Source organism: Emys orbicularis, chromosome 14, assembly GCF_028017835.1.
Source record: "Emys orbicularis isolate rEmyOrb1 chromosome 14, rEmyOrb1.hap1, whole genome shotgun sequence".
Lineage (NCBI taxonomy): Eukaryota > Metazoa > Chordata > Testudines > Emydidae > Emys > Emys orbicularis.
The window spans coordinates 11,169,287-11,190,687 of NC_088696.1; the positions used below are offsets into that span (position 1 = coordinate 11,169,287).

At 42.3% G+C, this 21,401-nt stretch overlaps 2 protein-coding genes across 3 annotated transcripts in view; both read left to right on the forward strand.

The window, feature by feature from the left end:
• LOC135888834 (polycystin-1-like protein 2) overlaps window positions 1-6,421 on the forward strand; it is a 66,600-nt gene extending 60,179 nt beyond the window's left edge. Inside the window, exons 40-43 of the mRNA XM_065416622.1 lie at window positions 170-380; window positions 2,052-2,153; window positions 4,917-5,048; window positions 6,296-6,421. Coding sequence (XP_065272694.1) covers window positions 170-380; window positions 2,052-2,153; window positions 4,917-5,048; window positions 6,296-6,421 — 571 coding nt within the window. The remainder of the gene's footprint in view (window positions 1-169; window positions 381-2,051; window positions 2,154-4,916; window positions 5,049-6,295) is intronic.
• A 2,774-nt stretch (window positions 6,422-9,195) lies between these two features.
• On the forward strand, window positions 9,196-21,077 carry GCSH (glycine cleavage system protein H). Of its 2 annotated transcripts, none has more exons than XM_065416637.1 (5): window positions 9,196-9,343; window positions 14,308-14,387; window positions 15,799-15,862; window positions 19,061-19,192; window positions 20,405-21,077. In XM_065416637.1, the coding sequence occupies exons 1-5, from the start codon at window positions 9,196-9,198 to the stop codon at window positions 20,500-20,502; spliced, it is 522 nt and encodes a 173-aa protein (XP_065272709.1). In that variant the 3' UTR covers window positions 20,503-21,077. The 2 variants fall into 2 exon arrangements, with proteins under 2 accessions (XP_065272709.1, XP_065272710.1); XM_065416638.1 differs by lacking the exon at window positions 9,196-9,343 and adding an exon at window positions 10,224-10,283.
• The last annotated feature ends 324 nt before the right edge of the window (window positions 21,078-21,401 follow it).

Here is a 21,401-nt window from a genome sequence, read left to right on the forward strand (position 1 = left end):
ATGGGATGGGAGGGGAGTTAGGAGCAACACCTGAATCAGAACCTGAATTAACTTTGCAGTGAAGACAAACCCTGACTGACCAGTGCTACCAGCATGCTCGTTAATCGCAGTGCACAGAAATGTTCTGCAAGTTTTTCATGCATTGTTTATTAATCTTCTTTTCTCATAGGTGTGTAAGTTTCAATGAAACAGCAACAGCTGATGCAGCTCTTGGCTACCTAATTGCTTTCCTGGTGCTTCTCGCTACTGTGAAATTGTGGCATCTCCTGAGGCTCAACCCTAAACTAAACATGATCACCTCCACCTTGAGGAGGGCTTGGGGTGACATCTCTGGATTCATCACTGTTATTTTAATCATGTTCCTTGCCTATTCCATTGCTGTGAGTATCTTTGTGGTTCCTGTTTGCAATCTGCTAATTGCAGATAAAATGAATAATTTCTGAATAGTGAAAACAATGTGGCTCTGAAATGTAAAATGAAATAAAGCTGTCCACCTAGACCTTGGGTGAGCAGTTTGATGGCTGCAATATGCTGCGGGTGGCAAGTTAAAATATCCACTTGTCTTTTGCAAACTGAAATGAAGTTCAATAAACAAACAAGATAATAAAAAATATAGATTTCCTGTACATGGTGTTTATGTGTCAAAGAGCAAAGTACAGAAATATACTTAGTGGGCAAAGATCTTACAGGACAACCAAACAGGGAAGAGTGATTGACTGACAGAACCAGATATGATATGGTCTGGAACATGTAAAATAAACATAGGGAAGATTTTTTGGGTTCCTGCCCATTGCTGGTTATACAGGAATAAAGTTCATTATTGTGTAAATATACTAGTTTATTCAATCAGGTTAATGAATTACAGCACTGTAACTATGTGTATTTATTGTTTTATTTGAAACACTGTATGTACATTACCATGTAGAGAGCAGGTGGGATATAGAACAGATATGTTCAATCTGTCACTGAAGAGATTAGGTAATAATTAGAACTTCTCCAAAGTAGCAATAAACCAGATCAAAACAGTAATCTCAAAGAAGGATAAAGCACTGAACTGGAACTCGGACCAGGGTTCAATTCCCAGCTCTGCCACAGACTTCCTGTGTGGCCTTGGCCAAGTCAGTTAATCCCTCTGTACCTCAGTTCCTCGTCTGTAGAATGGAGATAACAAGTCCAGTTTCCCTCTCTTGTCTACTTACACTGTAAATTCTTTAAACTAAGACCCCTTTTATTAAGCATGTGAACATCCAGCACGGTAGGGCTCAGTGTAGGTTGGGTACTATTGTAAAATAAATAAATCTCCTGCAACCCAAACCACTATTTGCATCTTCCCTTACATTATTTTCTATTTATATTACAGTAGCATCCAAAATGCACTCTGTACTGTACAGGCACAGGGAAAGACGTGGTCTGTACCCCCTAAGATTTTGCAATCTTTGTTCATTAACAAATAAATTAATTGGAGAGACATAACTAAACATTATTCTCCACTTCTTTCCCTACACTGCTCTATACTATCGCTGTGTATTAAACACCCCAGAGGTGACTGAATTTCAGTGATAGGTGAAGAGATTTATGTGTATATAGTTTGTAGAATACTTTGAGATCTTTCAAGAAGAAAGGCACCGTTGATCTGATATTGAGAAGTGCTGAGCACCCACAAGACCACTTGAAGCTAATAGGAGCTGCAGGTGCTCAGCATTGCTGAAAAATCAGGTTATCTATGAATGCAAGATATTTTATTGTGGTTATGGCCATCTACCACTTGCTTCCTTACTGCTGAACTAAACCCAAAAAGCTGGTTTCCCCCATTCTCTCCTCTGTAAACACTCCTGTTATTGATATAGAGAAAGTCAGGAACTGAGTAAGATGACTTGTTTGATGGGCCCATTAGTCTGCATGTGCATCATGACCCAAGCCCCAATCATAGAAGGAGAAGTAACTCACAGATTCTAGGTTCTTGCCTGCTCCATGTAACTTTGATGTCAGACCCTAAATGGATAACAAACCCTTGTGATTATGACGCAAGATCTGCCTTCTTTCCTTTGCAGACAAATTTGATATTTGGCTGGAAGCTGCACTCTTACAAAACCCTGTTTGATTCAGCGGAGACAATGGTCAGCCTTCAGCTGGGAATCTTCAACTATGAGGAGGTACCAGATCTATCCTTCAGAGACTTATTATTAATTATTTGTATCGTGGTAGCACCTAGGCCGATGACCATCTTTTGTACAAACACAGCACAAAAAAGCCCCACAGAGCTGTCAGTCTAACTAAGTTGCTTTTATTTGCAGACAAATAAAATGAAAAACTAAACCACAAAATCATGTTATGAGTTTCTATACTGAGGGCTCAATCCAGCTCCCATTCAAGTCAATGAGAGTCTCTCTATTGAGTTCAATGGGAGGTGGATCAGAGCTATAAAGAGCAGCCATATGGTTTCAAAGTGATTTATTTTAAACTAAAGAAAATGAAACATGAAAGAAAAAAAGGTATAGTAAAGGCTCCAGGAAAGAGAGCACAGTGTGTGTCTTGTCTGTAACATGCTACATTTGCTCTGCTTTGCAAAATGACAGCAGCCACTACAGACAGCAGACGTCTAGAAATGTAACAGGTGTAAAAACAGAAAAACCTAACCTCCTAAAAGTTTGTATTTAAAAAAAACCCACTTTAAATATTAATTTTAATACAAATTCATAGAGGTAGACCTGAACCCAAATCAGACCTGAGCAGTCCCAGAATTTGGGGAAGTAAGGGTAAAAAAAGCCAGATCATAATTTTATAACTGACACCCATTATTATTATTTCTATCCTCACCAAAATGTGTGGTGGTAGGTGCTTATCCCTGTCCCACAGAGATTACAAGATAGCGGAGGCATGACTTAACGAGGAGAAAACAAGACAATAGTGAGGAGCTGGAGTGGGATGGGGAAATAGCAATAAGAATACAAAGCTACTCAGTGAAAGTAGCACACAGTTTAGTGGAGTCAAGAGAGTGGGACTCAGGGTTTTTTAATGACTAAGTGGATGTCTTATGTAGCTAATTTCTGGTAGAAATTGCAGCAGCAGTGGGGTTTCTTATAAACAACAGATGATCTCATTTGCGAAGAAAAAGTGCCAGCTCTGAAATGTATTTACAACTGCAGAAAAGCAGATAAATAACTCAGCGGGGCACTATGAAACTATTTTGAGAAATCAACACAGCTACATTTGAATGTTTTCCCTTTCTAGAAGAAACTCAAAGAAAGAATGTTGCTCCTGACAATCTCGAGTTCGGTCCTGCTGAACTCAAATCCAAATAGTACAGATAACACTACTTCATTTTTAATAAAACACTGAATATTTGATGCTTTAAAGGGAGAAGTGCTTAACGCTCTCAGACAGCAAACAGGAAGACTTTTGATTAGTTTTAGACATGAATCTGATTTTAAAAGCTCAACTGCCTGCTTTATATCTGGGAGCACTTTCTCATCAAGCAATGAAAAAGAGACTAGGGTGAAATATATTTCATACCCTATTCTCCATTTCATTTAAACCCTCTTGAACCCTTCACTAAGACACGTACTCAGGTTTTCAATAGCCACCTTCCCTGCTAGCCAATGCAAAATTATTGTATGGTTCATCTAGACAACAGACATTACTATCAGTAGTCTATATGCACCACCTGAAACACAGACCAACCATCCTCTTGGGGCAGCTATATACGTACACCTTCTGCTCTCCAAGAGGAGTTGTGTTTGCACAATAAGGGACAAATGTAATGTCTGGATTTTTAATACATTTTTAACTCCCTGATCTCCCAAGAAAAATTCCTCTATGTTGCAACTTTTTTTAGCCAATTCTTTTGTGGATTAAATTAGTTCCTCTTTGTCATATTTCATGGGCTTCTCTTCATTTGGCACTGAAGGTTACTTTGTAATCATAGTATAGCTTCAAAACTTGTTTGTGTGGTGCTAATCTCTGTGACTCTTCACCTTTGCCATAGTTATCTTGTACGTGCCATCCTGTCCTTGTATGAAATATTTGTCAATCAATAAATATTTGCCCAAGCCTGCAAACAGTTTACCATGTGTTATATTTGCTACTGTGAGAAATCTCATTGAAGCATTGTAAGCATGATTCCCAGTAGTAAGTGTTTGCAGATGTCCCTTAGCCTAAAAGGGAAAAAAACAAGTCTATTTCACATAGGGAAGCACATTTTCAAAAGGAGTTAAACTTATAGATACAGTCAAATACAGGCAAAAGCCCATGCTTTTCTTGTGGACTATTTGAAGAACTAGTCCAGCAGAAGACTGGATGGTTCAGAGGACTGGCAATGGGCTAGAAAGGTGTCTCACCTCTTGGTCCTAGGTTCAAATCCCACCCAAGTTGCCACATATGAAAAATTGTTGCTAACTGACTCCTATTTTGTAGTTCTGATTAAATGAGTTTGGTGGGACTCGGTACAGGCTCGGTTTGACAAGTGTCCACGTCACTATAATTAGCCTCAGCAAAGAGGCCAATGACTGAATACATATGGAGGCTGACCTGTCCTTTCACTACAGGGGCAGACTGTCAAGAATGCATGGTGTAGCTTGCACTGCCTGTGCTGTTTTGTTCTAGGGATAAGCAGAAGCCTTTGGTTTCCAGGTCTGTCAAGCTGACACCTTCGTGATCACTAAATTCACACACATTTAAAAAACAAAAGAAAGCATGGCCCATAATACATATGGATGCATCACATGCATAAAAGCATGTTCTATCACCTCTGATGTATAGTACATCATAGCATGAAAATCACTCCTGGAGAGAGAAGAAACATATCGTATACTCTATCAACAACTTGGATGCCCTCTTCAGGGTTTTAAGTTGATCCTGCTTCCAACCTTTTTCTTCTATAATAAAAAACATAATGCCTTATTTTATTTATTCTCCAGGTCTTGGACTATAATCCAATTTTGGGCTCCTTCTTAATTGGATCCTGTATCATTTTCATGACATTTGTGGTGCTCAATCTGTTCATTTCAGTGATTCTGGTTGCTTTTAGTGAGGAACAGAAACATTATCAGGTATGTTCATCTAAACTGTTTTATTATTTAATATTTACATTACAGTAGCACACAGTGGCCTTAATCTGGATTGGGATATTTTACTGTGCTGTACAAACACTGATGAAGACACAGTGCCTGCTTTTAAGAGCTCACAATCTATTCTAATTAAACACCTTTTAGCTTTTGTAAAGTTACACTGCTCTTTTCAATTCACAGAACCAGATTTTCTAAGTCAGCCTAAATTTTATTAATAGAAATATATACACTCTCAAAACAACTTGTGCACACAAGTCAGGTAAGCATCTAGCTACCTACTTTTTGTGCATTAATCTTAGTTTTATCTGTAATTTCTATTATATGTACCTACACCAAATCCAGCAATTTCAGTTTAGGTTGAAATCCACTGAAGTCCATGGCAAAGCTTCCTTTTGAGATACTGATATTGTGGTATGAAATTCTCTTTGATGCTATACATCAGGGGTCGGCAACGTTTGGCACGCGGCTCACCAGGGTAAGCACCCTAGCGGGCCGGGCCAGTTTATTTACCTGCTGACGCGGCAGGTTCGGCCGATCGTGGCCCCCACTGGCCGCGGTTCGCCGTCTCGGGCCAATGGGGGCGGCGGAAAGCCGCGGCCAGCACATCCCTCGCCCGCGCCGCTTCCCACCGCCCCCATTGGCCCGGGACGGCGAACCGCGGCCAGTGGGGGCCGCGATCGGCCGAACCTGCCGCGTCAGCAGGTAAATAAACTGGCCGGGCCTGCTAGGGTGCTTATCTTGGCGAGCCGCTTGCCAAACGTTGCCAACCCCTGCTATACATGAAGCCCTTGATGAATCTGTTGTATTGTGTATAAAACCAAGCGAATGGAAAACAGAACAGATTGTTAATGTAAGCACTAGATGCACGTATGCAACTTCCACTCACTTTACTAGAAGTTATAGGCATGTATCTGTGGGAACTGTCGGGTGTATAGCTAGCTGTTGAATTTCGGACCCTACTGAAGTCAATGGCAACACTCCCATGCACTTGAGTGGAGCCAGATTTTCACCCAGCATGTTGCAACAAGCTGAGTTTTTTTGCAGTGATGGTGATATTCTGCCTCATCCACCTGAATCCATGTCTGTTGTCCCTACAGTATTTACATTCTCTATGTGTAATCTTGGCCCAATTGAAGCAAATGGTAGCCAGGATTTCACTCCATTTATTTAAACTAGCAATCCATACACAGCTGCAGCGGCATGGGGCTTTATTTTTGTCATTTTTTTAGGCTTCCGAAGAGGAAGAGATTGTTGACCTAATGCTGATGAAAATTTTCAGTTTCCTTGGGATTAAATGCAAAAAGGAAGAGAAGCCAACCAGTGTTGAGCAACTGAAAGAAGCTGCTAGCACCTGACAACCCTAATGACCAATTGCTTTCTGTAAAGTCTTTCCCTCTATACATTTTAAACTACAGCTGCTGTGGCTGGACTTAGATATTATGGCTCCTATGTGTAAAGTGGTGTCGTCTGCAGAGCTGTGACACAAACAGGAATACGTTCAATAATAAAATCTTGTGTTGTATGATGTTATGGGATATTATCTGTGAACTAGTAGTAAACAAATCTAGAATAATGTGTCCAATTATGTATATTGTCTTATAATTTCTGTAAATTTACTGTCATGTATTTAATAAATGCTTAGTGTTCACTGCAAAGTTTATCTAAATTATTTGATCATAAAATCACCAAGAGATAGTGTCCCACTTATCCAGTCTGTGATTTAAATGTCTTAGAAGGAATCAGAGTAGCAGCCGTGTTAGTCTGTATCCGCAAAATGAACAGGAGTACTTGTGGCACCTTAGAGACTAACAAATTTATTTGAGCATAAGCTTTCGTGGGCTACAGCCCACTTCATCGGATGCACAGAATGGAACATATAGTGAGGAGATATATATACATACAGAGAACATGAAAAGGTGGGAGTTGCCCAACCAACTCTAAGAGGCTAATTAATTAAGATGAACTGTTGTCAGCAGGAGAATAAAAACTTTTGTAGTGATAATCAAGACAGCCCATTTAAGACAGTTTGACAAGAAGCTGTGAGGATACTTAACATGGGGGAAATAGATTAAATGTGTGTAATGGCTCAGCCATTCCCAGTCTCTATTTAAGCCTAAGGCAGGGGTCGGCAACGTTCGGCACGCGGCTCGCCAGGGTAAGCACCCTAGCGGGCCGGGCCAGTTTATTTACCTGCTGACGCGGCAGGTTCGGCCGATCGCGGCCCCCACTGGCCGCGGTTCGCCGTCCCGGTCCAACGGGGGTGGCGGGAAGCGGCGCGGGCCAAAGGATGTGCTGGCCGCGGCTTCCCGCCGCCCCCATTGGCCCGGGACGGCGAACCGCGGCGAGAGGGGACCGCAATCAGCCGAACCTGCCGCGTCAGCAGGTAAATAAACTGGCCCGGCCCGCTAGGGTGCTTACCCTGGCGAGCCGCGTGCCGAACGTTGCCAACCCCTGATTTAAATCAACACTGGAGATCTTTCTAAAAGATACGCTGTAGCTCAAACAGAAGTTATGGGCTTGATGCAGAAATTATTGGGTGAGGTTTTATGGCTCGTGTTATACAGGAGGTTGACCTGCATGAACATACTGGTCCTTTCTGGCCTTTAATTCTCTGAATAAATAAATACATACTAATTCTGCCTATTTAGGAGATGCAGCTCCTGGTTAGGGACACTGACTATTTTTCCACTCTGTCCCTCCTTGCTCTCATTGTCTTTGTATTTCAAAAGAGACAAGCATCCCTATTTACACTTTTCACCTGTTATCTTGTTTGGATTTGTACCACACTGAGGCCACTGTTACTATTCTGACAGGTAATTCCAAAGTACCACACTTCCATGTGGAAGGCATAACATAGACAGGAGCAGGGCTCCTTGCCCTCTCCCCCCACTCCTGCAAGGCCCCTCGCCAGAAGGGCTGATAATCTGACAGATATCACAAAGTTACCCTCAGTTTGATTCCACATACCTCCCCAACATCAGTATTGGGGAAGGGACTCATCCCTTTTCTACGTTCAATCCCATTGACCCTAAAGCAGTGGTCCGCAGACCCCTGGGGGGTCCACAGACTATGTCTAAGATTTCCAAAGGTGTCCATACCGCCATTCAAAATGATTTAGGGGTCCGCAAATGAAAAAATGTTGAAAACCACTTCCTGAAACCAATCTGGAGAACACTGGGCCCTTAGCCCCCTCCTCCAAGGTCTCTGCCCCAAGACTGCACTGGTGCCTGAAGCAGGGCAGTGCCTGATGTGTCTGTGCAGCCCAGAGCCATCTTATCTGCCCAACCACTGGGGAGCAGGAGCACAGAATGTTTGCTCCAATTGAGTGTGTGTAGACAGCAGGGTCCCCCAGTGACCCTGCTTCCACCCTGCAGCCTCAGCACCATCTCATACATCTTCCCAAAACAACAGGCACCCTCCCCTCCCAGCCCCTCTCTAACCCCACACACCTCCCCTCCCCACACAGCCCCTCTCCTGCCTACATACCTTCCCCTTCCCCCCAGTCCCACACTCACTCCCCAGTTCTGTCCTCCCCCCACATCCTCCCTCTCCCATCACAGCCCCCTCACACCCACTCCCCAGTTCTGTCCTTCTCCCACAGCCCCCCACACCCACACCGCTCTCTCATCACAGCCCCCCGCCCCATCACACCCACTCCCCAGTTCTGGCCTCCCCCCACATCCTCCCTCTCCCATCACAGCCCCCGCCCCCTCTCACACCCACTCCCCAGTTCTGTCCTCCCCCCACATCTTCCCTCTCCCATCACAGCCCCCCACCCCCTCATACCCACTCCCCAATTCTGTCCTCCCCCCACATCCTCCCTCTCCCATCACAGCCCCCGCCCCCTCTCACACCCACTCCCCAGTTCTGTCCTCCCTCTCCCATCACAGCCCCTTATACCCACTCCCCAATTCTGTCCTCCCCCCACAGCCCCCGCCCCTCTCACACCCACTCCCCAGTTCTGTCCTCCCCCCAGCCCCACCTCCCCTCATGCCCACGCCCCGCCCGTCCCCACACGTACCCCTAGGGCGGAGGGCGGATCGCGTCGGTTAGTCCCGCCCTCGGCTCCGCCCGCGGGGTCAGGCTCAGCGCGTCTTGGGACTCTGCGGGGCCGGTGCGCGCCGCGGCTATGGCGGCGTTGCGAGCGCTGCGGAGGCTCGGGGCCAGCCTGGTTCCGCGCTGCCCTGGCCGCTGCGGCCCCCTCATCTCGCTCCGGGCGGGCTGGTCGCAAGCAGCCTCGACCAGGAGCCTGGGCACCAGCGCGCTGCTGTTCTCGGGTGAGTCCGGCCACGGGCAGCCGGGGATGGGAGCAGCGAGGGCGAGCTGCGGCCGGGCCCACATGGCGGGAGGCCGGGCAGGGGCCCCGATGCACGCGGGCTTTCTGGGGGGCCCGGGTGCGTGTGTGGCTAGTGCTCGAGGGCCGGGGGGGGGGGTGTTGGGGCAGGCGCAGGGGGGCCTCCGAGTGCATGGAGGGGGCTGGTGCATGCGAGCTTTAGGGCTAGCGTTGGTGCACGCAGGAGTGGGAGCTGCTGCTGCGTGGAGTGTGGTGCAGGTACCCGTTACTTTGTTGGCAACGAGCTGTGTCCCACAGTAGTGTTTAACATCTCGGGAGAGCGAGGCTTACCGCAATGGTTTCCAACCTTTTTTCCCGTGTGAACCCCTGAAAGTTTTCAAATGGAGCTGCGGACCCCTTTGGAAATCTCAGGCATAGTCTGCGGACCCCCATTGGAAAACCATGGCTTAGAGGAAAGGGAAAGGGTCTTGTTCTAAATGGCAAAGCAGATCACTTGCAAAGCGGGGAGCCTAATCCAGAACGCCTGACTCCCGCTCTCTGAACGCTAGAAATCTGCCTGATTCATTAATCTGCAGAAAAGGGGATTTATGCCTAAAAATCACGCATTTTTAAAGACGTAACTTTTAGTGACACAAAAAATGGGGTGGAGTCAAGTTAGTAAATCAAGTTCCACTGTGTATAGCCTAGTTTAAAAACAACACAACACGTTTTGCAAAATGGACAGTGAGCCATTATTTTGGTTACAGATGGCTTCTCTGCAGTTTCACCTGTTTTTATCAATAGGTAATGCTGCAGTGGGGCTACTGCAGGTACAAGCACTAGGTAGACATGGTGCAGCTATTTTCATCACTATGGCATAATCCGACCACTTGTTAGGACTGCTACCTCAGTGACCATGCGGTGCTTCCTGCTGATGTTAGCGGGTAAGAAATTTGCTAGTGTGCTCGAGGCCTTAGATGGTTTTACTTTACTATGCATAGTGTGCAATAGAAGTTTAAATGTATACTTGATGCAGGCTTGTTTGTAGACACAGCCACTGAACGTTGTTACATATTCACTGATAGCTGTCGTATACGTATAGGAAAAAATGACAGATTAGGCGCTGATCCTGCAATTCTTACTCAATATAGATCGGGGTCGGCAACCTCTGGCCCGCGGCTCGCCAGGGTAAGCACCATGACGGGCCGGGCCAGTTGGTTTACCTGCCGCGTCCGCGATCGGCCGAACCTGCGGACACGGCAGGTAAACGAACTGGCCCGGCCCGCCAGGGAGCTGTGTGCCAGAGGTTGCCAATCCCTAATGTAGATCCATAGAGCCATCTAGGAGGTGTCAACAGGTGAAGCTTTGATGATGCACCAGTCAGTGTGATTACAAGTTTAAGGTGAATGAATCACTAAACTTTCCTCTCAATGGACTATGTGAATTTAGGTCTGAATGAGCTTTATGTAGGCACATTCACAAGGGTACAGGAGTCCACTTGCATGGAGCTACTTGCAGGATCAGGACCCTGAACCCTGTCTACTTTAGGGAACTTGGACCAGTGTAACTATACTGATGTAGCTATGCTATACACTGATATGAACACCTAGTGTAGATATGCTGCACTGGTGCAAAACTGGGCTTGCAGCAGTGTGACTTACTCCACTTGTGCCTAATGTAGGACAGGTATTTTGTCCTGTAAGACAAAACAATGGGATATGTTTCTCCTTTTGACTTGGTTTACCATGCTAAAAAAGATTTCTGGCAAATAGTGTATTACCCATGAAGTTCTTAATCAGAAGCAGGCTTCTAGTTTAAGGGTACTTGCAAAGATGTTATACTGCTGCACAACTGTGAGAGTGTTTTGAAGTCTTGAGCTTTCATTACTGATCCATTTATTAACTATTAAGAAAAGACCAGTACCAAAAAAAGAAATCAGAAGTCAATACATAATGGCCTAGACAAAAGAGATGCAGAAAAAGGAGGAGGTGGGAGGGGATGTGCTGACAGGTTTATAATAGCAATGACCTCCAGGTACTGAATTTCCTGGCAGTTAATAGCTAGCTGGGTTAAGGACCTGAAGTAGTCCCTTGTGCCTCCTTGTTCCATGTAAATAGTGGAAAGAAATGGCTTTCTCATTAGTCACTCCTTGCTTAATTACAAGAGTAATTCTTGAATCATCTCTCATCATGTCAATCTTTCTAATATATGGGGCATTTCTTCTGTAGATATATCCTGTATGTAATAATTAAACCACACACTTCTTTAAAGAAAGAAAATGAATATATGCCACTGCCTGTTTGTGATGGTTGGCTCAGGTTTTTCGCACTTTTAGGGTATGTCCACACAGGGATGCTTAGGAAAGTTAAGCTGAATTAACTGAAGATATGAATTTAAAATGAATCGGTTAAAGTAAAAGCAAATTCACTTTGAAAGTGAATTAAGCTGAACAGAACAAAGGCCTCTTTACTTCCCAATGAGCTCGTCCACCTGGGTTTAATGAACTTTAAATTCACGCCTTCAGCTAATTCAGTGTCATTTTCCTGAGTGTCCCCCTGTAGACATGCCTAGAGTTTTCAGTAATAATAATGAATTGTAGTGCAGCAGATCACTTAGTTAATCTCAGGTTTTTGCTGTGTTCAATGTTTAAATGTTCTTGAGACCATTCCAAGCAAGATTATTTATTAAATCTCTCTACTGTTTATATGAATTTAGAATGTTTGTTGCCATAGTGGACTAGAAGTGTGTTTTGCTCCTTTTCTTTTTGATGTGCTACAAAGAGCAATTTACAGACTGTTCCAACAGTTCAAAACACTTGACTGATTTGGAATTAAACCTCTACCAAGTTTTTTAAAATTTTGCTTTATAATCAAATTTTCTTTATGCTTGTGTGTCTTCATGATGAGTTAGTGGCTGTCTCGTGTATGTGAAATACATAACGTTTGTGTTCAGCTAGGGCTTGAGATCTGCTTTGATCGTGTGTCTTCATGGGTCCTGGAATTGCAACTTCAAAATCAGGGGTTTACAGCAATATAGTTGAGCTGCAGTCCAGGAGCCCAGCAGGTTGATAACAAAAATTGCTGAGTTTCTTCAGGCAGCGGGTTACAAGGTAGGGAAAACTTTGAGGTAGTATAGTGGGGATTCTGCAGGGGACCAGTGGCTGAAATTTCATCCTACAAGAGAAGCCAAAAAACACAGGGAGGATCTTAGAGCCAAAAAGGAAATCCAGATAGGAACATAAATTGCCTGGCCAGACTGAATTGCTATGGCACAGGTAATACAGAAAGTTTGGTTTCATAAATAGTCTTTTCCAGTTGTCAGAACAGCCCATGTCTGATTGGACACACATAGTGAGTCAGGGTGAAGAAAAGTACAAATTCCCCCACTGCTGCTGTACATTCCCCTCATTCCCAAATGCGGCGGATGGGGGGAATGGATGAGTAGAGGGGAAAAGGAGCAGACTAGAAGTTTAAGGAATAGGATTGTGGACCTGTTAAGAAGAGGTTAGGGATTAAAGGTCATGGAGAAGAGAGGTCTTCAAATGGGATTCCAAGAGGGAGAATTAAGTATGAAGTGTAGGGCATCTGGAACATAAGCATGGAAAGAGGCACACTCCGGAGAGAATCAGAGTAGTACACCTCTACCCCGATATAACATGAATTCGGATATAACGCGGTAAAGCAGCACTCCGGCGAATCAAAGCGAGTTCGATATAACGCGGTTTCACCTATAACGTAGTAAGATTTTTTGGCTCCCAAGGACAGCGTTATATCAGGGTAGAGTTGTATTTGTAGAAATGTGACTAGAATACATGCAGAAGTATGAGTGAGAATTGCTGTGAAGTGATCAAACTTTAACTGGGTCTTCTATATAATTGTCTATTAAGAACACAATTCTCTGGTGACCCTGCAGTAGTTGCACAACAATTATATAAATGTCCCAGAAGCTGATCCTGCAACCCGTATTCCTGTGGGGGTAATCCTTACTTGCATGAGTAGTCTAATTAACTGTAATGAGCATAGGGTGCAGAATCATTCCTCTTATCTGGATTTGCAGAATGAAATGTATTCAGTAAAATATGGACAGTTTTGGGGATTCAGTGATCTTATTTCCATTTTTTAAAAACAAAGTGTGAATTATTCATTATTGCAACAATTCTGCTGCATTATTGCAACAAGTGAAAAATAAATGTACTTAAAAACCATTATGTTTGAGTTTCTGCAAGCTGAAATAGTTTATCTGCAAAGGGATAGTATGACCTCTCCATGTCATCTAAGAAAGTTCAAATATAGTGCATTGCATGAGGCACTGTGAAAGTTGCAGTGTTACAGAAATGTCATTAGGGCCAGCTTTAGTGGGAATAATGTGGAGAATTGGCTTAATTAAACAATTCTGAATTTGAGGGAGAAACCTTTTAAAGTTGTGTTGGACACACACAACAATGAATAAAATTCTTAAACTGTCATTTTAATTAATAGTACAAACAGTCTTTTTTCCAATTAAATCCCATCTGGTGGTGCTTCATGCTCCACGCTTTGAGCTGGTAGCTTTAAATATGATTTCCTATGGCATATTTAGATTGTCCAGGGCCAGATTTTGCCAACTGTGATCAGGCCCCTACTGTGTCACTAAAGATGTAAATCAGGCTGTCTTTTTTTTTTTTTTTTTTTTTAATGGATCTAAATGCTTCTGCAATTCACACTTGTTATTTATATATTTTGGCATCTAAAGCTAAATGATGCGATTCTGATGCACATTTCAACACCTCACGTGTGGTCTGTGTTAATATAAAGCATAATACCAGCACTTCCAAAAAGTGTCCCAAACATGCAGTCCATACCATAGTTGAACAATAATGTTCAAAGCCAAACTCAAGAGAAAACAGTGTTTAGAACTGCCAGTATATTAGAGTATTTATAAAAGTAAAATGTCAATATTTTCTGAGATATCAAATTTGTTTCATTTTAGCCCGCAAATTCACAGACAAGCACGAGTGGATATCAGTTGAAAATGGTATTGGGACTGTAGGAATCAGCAATTTTGCACAGGTATTGATTTTTTGTTGTTGTCCTTCAATATTTACTTGTACATTCCTGCTCTTGTCCTTGAACTTTGGATTGTTACCCTGTCCTTTTATTATTTTTATTGCATATACTGTACACTTGAAGCATATTATGGGCTTAGATCTCAAACTATTTCTAAAGTACATTATGCCGCTTCAGCATTTGTGGCTAATTTTTTGATCATGTTAGTTCTCCATTGGATTGACTTAGACTTGATGAGCATCTTAGTTGTTAAATCAGAATAACAAATCAGATTTATTACTCTATTACTGTTTTAATCTTGTTTTTTTACTTTCTTTATAGGAACATTAGACTGCATGAGGAAATTATTGCATTGTGCATGTTTGGGCCAAATTCTGCTCTGAGTTTTACCCTTTTGATTTAAGAGGAGTTGTGAACAGGAATAGGATTTGGTGCAGGGAGAGTCTGTAATGTGTGTGCTAGTCATTAGCATCCTCATCTGTGATGCTTACCAAAGAGATTGGACTATTAGCTTTCAAATCCTTGGTCGGGGTATTTTTCTAGCTTTAGTCCCTGTTATGACTGGTTAATAGGATGCTAGTTAAAGATGTGCATTAAAAACAAAAAATCCAAAGAAACATGCCTAAACCTGGTGGTAACCAAATGTGGGACGTTGCATTGATGTATAATATATGGGACAATGTCAGAAGCTTTGAGTGTAGTGGGATTCATGTTCTTTATAAATAGCCTTTCTGTAATTTCAGCTTTCTGAATGTGTAAATAACATCTATTATCATAAAAGATCCCTAGGTTTGTGTGGGGTAGAGATAAATTTTGGGTCTTAAAGGGCTTGACCCTGCTTCTGTTAAACTCAATGGCATAAATCCCAGTCACTCAAATGGCCCAAAACCAGACCGCTGATGAGTACTGTGTACTAGGCAATGTGTAAATTGTCTGCATCGGGTAGACTAGGACTCGGATATTGCATGGTCTTTCAAATGATACAAACAGTAAATGCTTCATGCTTTGGGGGTCAAATCTTAGTTCCCTGACATCATTGGGAGTTTTGCTGTTAGGACCCATTTTGGTTCTATAAAGATCAACAAGGATTCTGTCACATCGTGCCTGGAGGAATGATTATGTAATTCTTTCTCATGGACTCATAACACAGCTGTAAGCTTATTAAAACCCTAATATATTAACACATCTTGCAATTTAGAGGGCATGAGAAGCTAAGTGGTTTGCAAGTTGTGTATCAAAAAACATGATTCCTGTTAAAAGTGTGCAGCCTTTGAGTGGGATGGGCACCAACATTTAAGCAGAGGAATATAATTTTAGTCTAATCAGTTGTGTAGTTACAACGTTAAATCCCTCCTCCACATGCTCATTTAGCCTTTACTTGTATATATTCCTGATGCATTTGGTTTGTTTTTAGGAAGCATTAGGAGACATCGTTTATTGTAGTCTTCCAGAAATTGGGACAAAGTTGAACAAACAGGGTAAGTATTTTTATTTTAAGCTGTTAAACTATTGCTATAACAATTCTTAGGTTTTAATCTAAACTAACGTGATTATGCCACTTCCTCAATTCTTGTTGTTTTTCATATAGTTAAACGTTTGTTTGTTTGTTTGATGTAACCCTCGGATCCTGTCATATTTAATTTCATTTGTATGGTTGCATATTTGTTGGATATGAAATATGGATTGTTCACATTTTTAAGAGAGCTAAAGGCCTTATTTCTAAACTCTGAATGTTAGAACAGAGCAAATAGAGTTCTCAGATCTTGCTTAATAGGAGAACCTGCCTTTAAAATTGTAAAGAGACACTTAAAACCAGTTGTTTAATTTAAATGTTTGCTTAAATTTTTAATTATACAAATTTAAATAGAATTGCTACAATAAACTTTTAAAATTGTACAATTTTCCATATTGTGATTTGACAACCTGCCAGTGCTTCTAGGTGACTTATTTGTTACTGTTTTGCAAGGTACTTTGGTTGTTAATCAACACAGCAGCTGATGTGGTGCTTTACAAATTCAAAGCTTTGTACAAACCTTGACCCTCTGGCAAGTTACCAGAGCTGGAATTAGAATTTGATAGTTTCCAGCTTCCAGTTCCATGCTTGGACCATACTGCTTCTCAATAATTTAATTATGTATTATTAAATTATAAAGAGTGTAATAACTTGTAAATCACTACAAAAGAGTGAGTGTTAGCAAGCAGGAGGAGGCTTTTCCTTTGTTTTCATAAGGAGTGCTGATGTTCTGGTACATGTTCCAAAAATCATTCTTGCCTAGAAACATAAATAATCCACCATGAACTACAGACGCAGGAAATTGCAAAACAAGATTACAAAAGAGGCAAAGCAGCAGGACCTCTATTCTGAAATCCTTGTTGTGTAAAATGTTCCCAGCGACTATTTTAGCCACACCATCTACAGAAGGCTTGAATGTCAAATGTTGGAGAAAGGCCCTTTGCTTTTGGGCTTCTAATTAACAAACTCAACATTTTTGTTTTACTTTATAGTGAGAAAATTCATTCCTCCTAGTTCCTATCTGCTCCACCAGCTCTAACGCTGATTCTGCACCATGCACATCTAATTCCAAACTCCCGAACCCATTACATTCTGTGCTCATACCAACCTGCTGTTCTGACAATTCCATGTTCCTCCAGCCTGTTTCTCATTTCATTACAGTTTACGGCTGCTTTCAGTAGCATTGTCCCACCTGCCATTTTAATAACTGTATAAAAAATAAGGAAAAGGGGGTGAGCAATTCAGTGGTACCCACTTCCTGATTCTGAATACTAAGGGATTTGTTCTTCTCCCTGTGCATGTACATTAGCTCCTGATGGTGTTTCTGAAAAAGTGCACTCTTAGGCCTTGTCTACACTACCAAGTTTTGTCGGCAAAAGTTATGTCGCTTTAATTAAAATCACTGTTGCGTGTCAACACTATGCTCCTTGTGTCAGCAGAGTGCATCCACACTAGCAGCTCTTGCATCGATACAGAGAGCAGTGCACTGTGGTAACTATTTAGTGTGTAAGTGGCCGCAGGGTTCTTTCAGAAGGGTTTGCAATGCCTCATGGGGAAGGTGTAGCGTCACATGATGCACGTTTCTCAATCGCATGGTTCTATGGGCATCCTAGTAGATTGTCAGCCACTTTTCAACGGAAGTGTGGGGGGAGGGAGAGATGACAGGCTGACCAACCTATCGTGAGGTAGGAGGAGTGAGGGACCCCCCCATGTCAGCCCCCGTCTCTGCTCGGCACAGCAGTCTCTCCCCAAGCAGCCCACTCTGCCAGCCTGCCTGCCTATGGTTCTGAGATTCCCTCCCCGCAGCCTTCTCAGCTGCTGGGAGCGGAATCCTGAGCAGCTCTGTAAGCTCTCCGTGCTGAGGAATGTCAAAGCAGCACGGCAGGCCCCCTCCCCGCAGCAGGCCCCTGTGTTCCTACTGCAGGACAGAACAGGAGCAATCCTCTAATGATCTGCTCTCTGTTCCCAGAGCAGCAAGCTCAGCTGTCAGATACCTGGAGCTTTGAAAGGAGAGGGGCACTTGCCTGTAGGGCAGCAGAGATCAAAACAGTGAGCAGAGTGGTCACAGCAGGCATTGTGGGATACTGGTGGAAGCCAGTTCCATGGACAAAACAAACAGCAGTGTCTACACTGACGCTTTATCACTTTAACTTTTCCGCAAAAAGCTTTATGCCTCTAGTTGAGGTGGTTTTGTTTTGCCGCCAAAAGTAGCTTTGTAGTGTGTACACCTCTCGAGTTTTGTTGGCAAAAGGCAGCTTTTGCCAATCAAACTTTGTAGTGTAGACAAGACCTCAGTGTGGTAGGAAATCAGAGTTCATGAGACTAATGCTTTGACTATTTCACAGGCAGATTACTTGAGGTAAAGGCTAGTTAGCAGCTACTCAGAATTTATATTTATACTCTGCAGCAAAGGGCTGGATGTGGCTACTGGTGCCTAGCCCCTTTGCTGGTCAGAAGTTTTGCTGTAAAGCATTGTAAATAGGCTTGGCAGAATTCAATTTTTGTTTTTTGTTTTTTATATTTGACAGATAATACTGATGTTTAAACATTTTCTTATTTGATCTTTTTAGTTTTGCACAATTACACAACATTCTGGGCTTGAAGGTTTTTTATGTTTATCAATTTAAATGTAGAATTGCAGAAAATTATGGGGGGGTGGGTCAGAGGTAGTTATTTAATGACAGTAGATATCCTTCTAATAAGAATTCTAGTAAGTTCTCAAGGTCTATCTGTACATTTTAGTTATCGATGAAAATATTTTTTGTGTGCAATGAAATCAATGTTTACTGACATTTATTGATAAAAATTGAATTCTTCCAAGTCTAATTGTAAGTAAGGCACCAGCCCCCAGGATGAGCTAAGTGACAAATTCCCATCCTTTGTGCAGTAGCAGGTAATGTTATCCCTCAACTGCCCCTTCATCCAGAGTACATAGTTCAAAAAGAAATTTCAAACTTGAAGCCTATAGTCATTGTAATGAAACCAAGGCCTTATCTTCAGCCTGTGTGAAAATCTCATCCTTTCTTCCTTGTTTAGTTTCCAGAGACTTATCGGGGCTGGGTCATCTTTAAAACCTTTATCTACAAAAGTAAATCATCAATGCCTTTCCTTTTTTTTTCTTCTTTTTTTTTTTTTCTATAATGAACACAATCATGTATTTCAGATGAGTTTGGTGCTCTGGAAAGTGTGAAGGCTGCTAGTGAACTCTATTCTCCTCTCACGGGAGAAGTAACTGAAATTAATGCCACCCTTGCAGATAATCCAGGACTCGTCAATAAATCTTGTTATGAAGATGGTAAGAAGCTATTGTTTCACTTTCAAGTAGTAAACAGCACTTCTATGATTAAGATCCAGATGGTGTTTCTATCACAAGCAGATCTTCTATTGTCCATATCTCCAATTTAATTATTTGGAATCTAAAAATGACATGGAGGGAACCTGGCCTGGTCTACACTACAGAGTTAAGTCGACATAAGGCAGCTTACATCGACTTAATTATGTCAGTGTCTACTCTACTGCCTTGCTCCTACTGAGGTAAGTGCCTTACTACACTGACATAATAACTCCACCTCCATGAGAGGCTTAGGGCTTATGTCGGGTAGTTAGGGCGACGCAGTGTCCCTATAGACACTGTGTTACTTACATCAGTTGTTGGCTGTCATTCCTGTCAATTTCACAGCTTCCTGCTATAGTTGTGAAATTGACCAGAAAGGCTGGAAAGCTCCCTACTGTGAACCCTGTACCCGGCTCAGGCTGTCACCCCAGGGCAGGTGGAGGTCCCCAGCTAGAGCCCGGGGGGAGGGGGCAGCCGGGCTCCTGGCAGGGAGCTCCACACTGAGCTGAGAGTCCAGGGGGCAGCCTGGCTTCTGGCAGGGAGCGGGGAGTTGACAGCCCTGGGCTCCCAGCGGAGAGCTCTGCTCGGAGCTGAGCGCCCCCCCCCCCTGCCCCCGCCCCTCTTAAGTCGGCAGAAATGCTTCTGGTGAGGATGCACACCAGTGACAGAAGGAGGGTGGTGTGGACATAAACAACCGCAGTAATTACTTCAGTAGTTGTAAGTCCACCTAACGTAGGTCTACTTAAGTTTGTAGTGTAGACATGCCTCATGTCTCTGAGTATCCTCTAGTTCCAATAAACCCTATAGTATGAAATTGTTAAACATTTTAGTCCTGTCTTCACTAGGAAATTGATCTGTTGCTTACAACTTCCAGAAATCTTCAGAGCTAAATATACTGTGGTTGAGTTTAAACCTCCTTTTAAATAGCAAAGGAAGAACATATTTAGAGTGGTTATATTTCCTCCTTTAAGTTTAACAGATCTTAAAAGCATCTGAAAACTGTTTTGCGTATACTAGACGACCAAGCCCTTGAGTCCATTCCAGTTTTAAAGAGCTGTAGGTACGTGGGGGTGAACTTAAAAAAATATTTCCTTAATGTTTGGCTTTAGATGCCTTTATTTTAATAGGTCTAGTTAATTTTTAAAAAAAATTAATTTAATTTCTTACTTACAGGTTGGCTTATCAAGATGACTGTGGACAACCCTTCAGAACTTAATGAACTGATGAATGAGGACGCGTATGAGAAATTTATAAAATCCATTGAGGACTGACCTGGAATGCTAAAATAAACCACTACAAAACACTTACATCAGCATAGTTTGTCATAGATTAGTGGTGTACAGAAGGTCTGACATTGGGCAGCTTGAAAAAATTGCATATTCCAGAAATTTTGGATAACATTTCAAGACAAATATGCTGCCTCTGAATCGTGTTGTACTAAAGAGCAATCCTGTGACAATCAGAGATTGCAGATAGGAAAAAAAAATGCTTAACATTTGCTCCCTTTTGCTAGTGATTTTTTTAGCCTATTAAACTTAATTATGTAATTTTCAAAGTTTGGAATGTCATCTAGAGTAAAATAAATTTAGATCCTAAAAATATACACTTACAAAGTGTAGCACTGTAACATGCAACAGTCTTAACAGCAGCATGGTAACTGTGTTAGCTCTGTAAATGTATTTGAACAGCTAACAGGTTGTTGTGATGCAACTTTTGTATCAGGTTTCAGGTGTGCATAGCAATATAATCTTTAAAAAGTTTAGTTTAGTTAAAATTTTCTACAGATAAGGCTACAGCCTTGCAGCAGACTAGATAACAGAAAATAAAAAAAAACTGACTTTACCACTTACGTTTGCTGTTGTTTTGTATTCCATGTACCATAACCCATTTTACATATTGTATATAAAGTTCAGTATCCTGTTTGGAACTTGCAAGATTAACCTACCACTTGAACAAACTTGGGACTCAAAATACATGCAACCCTTCAAAGGCTCGGGATCTGTATATTCTAACTATGCATTTGCGTGCTAGAATGACTAATATCTCATTCTGACACATACGTGATAGAAATGCAGCCATCTCTAATGCTTTAACACTATCTCATGCCCCTCTCAGCCAAAACCATGATGGATTCATTGATGGGTTAAGAGGACCTGAAGTTTCAATAAGA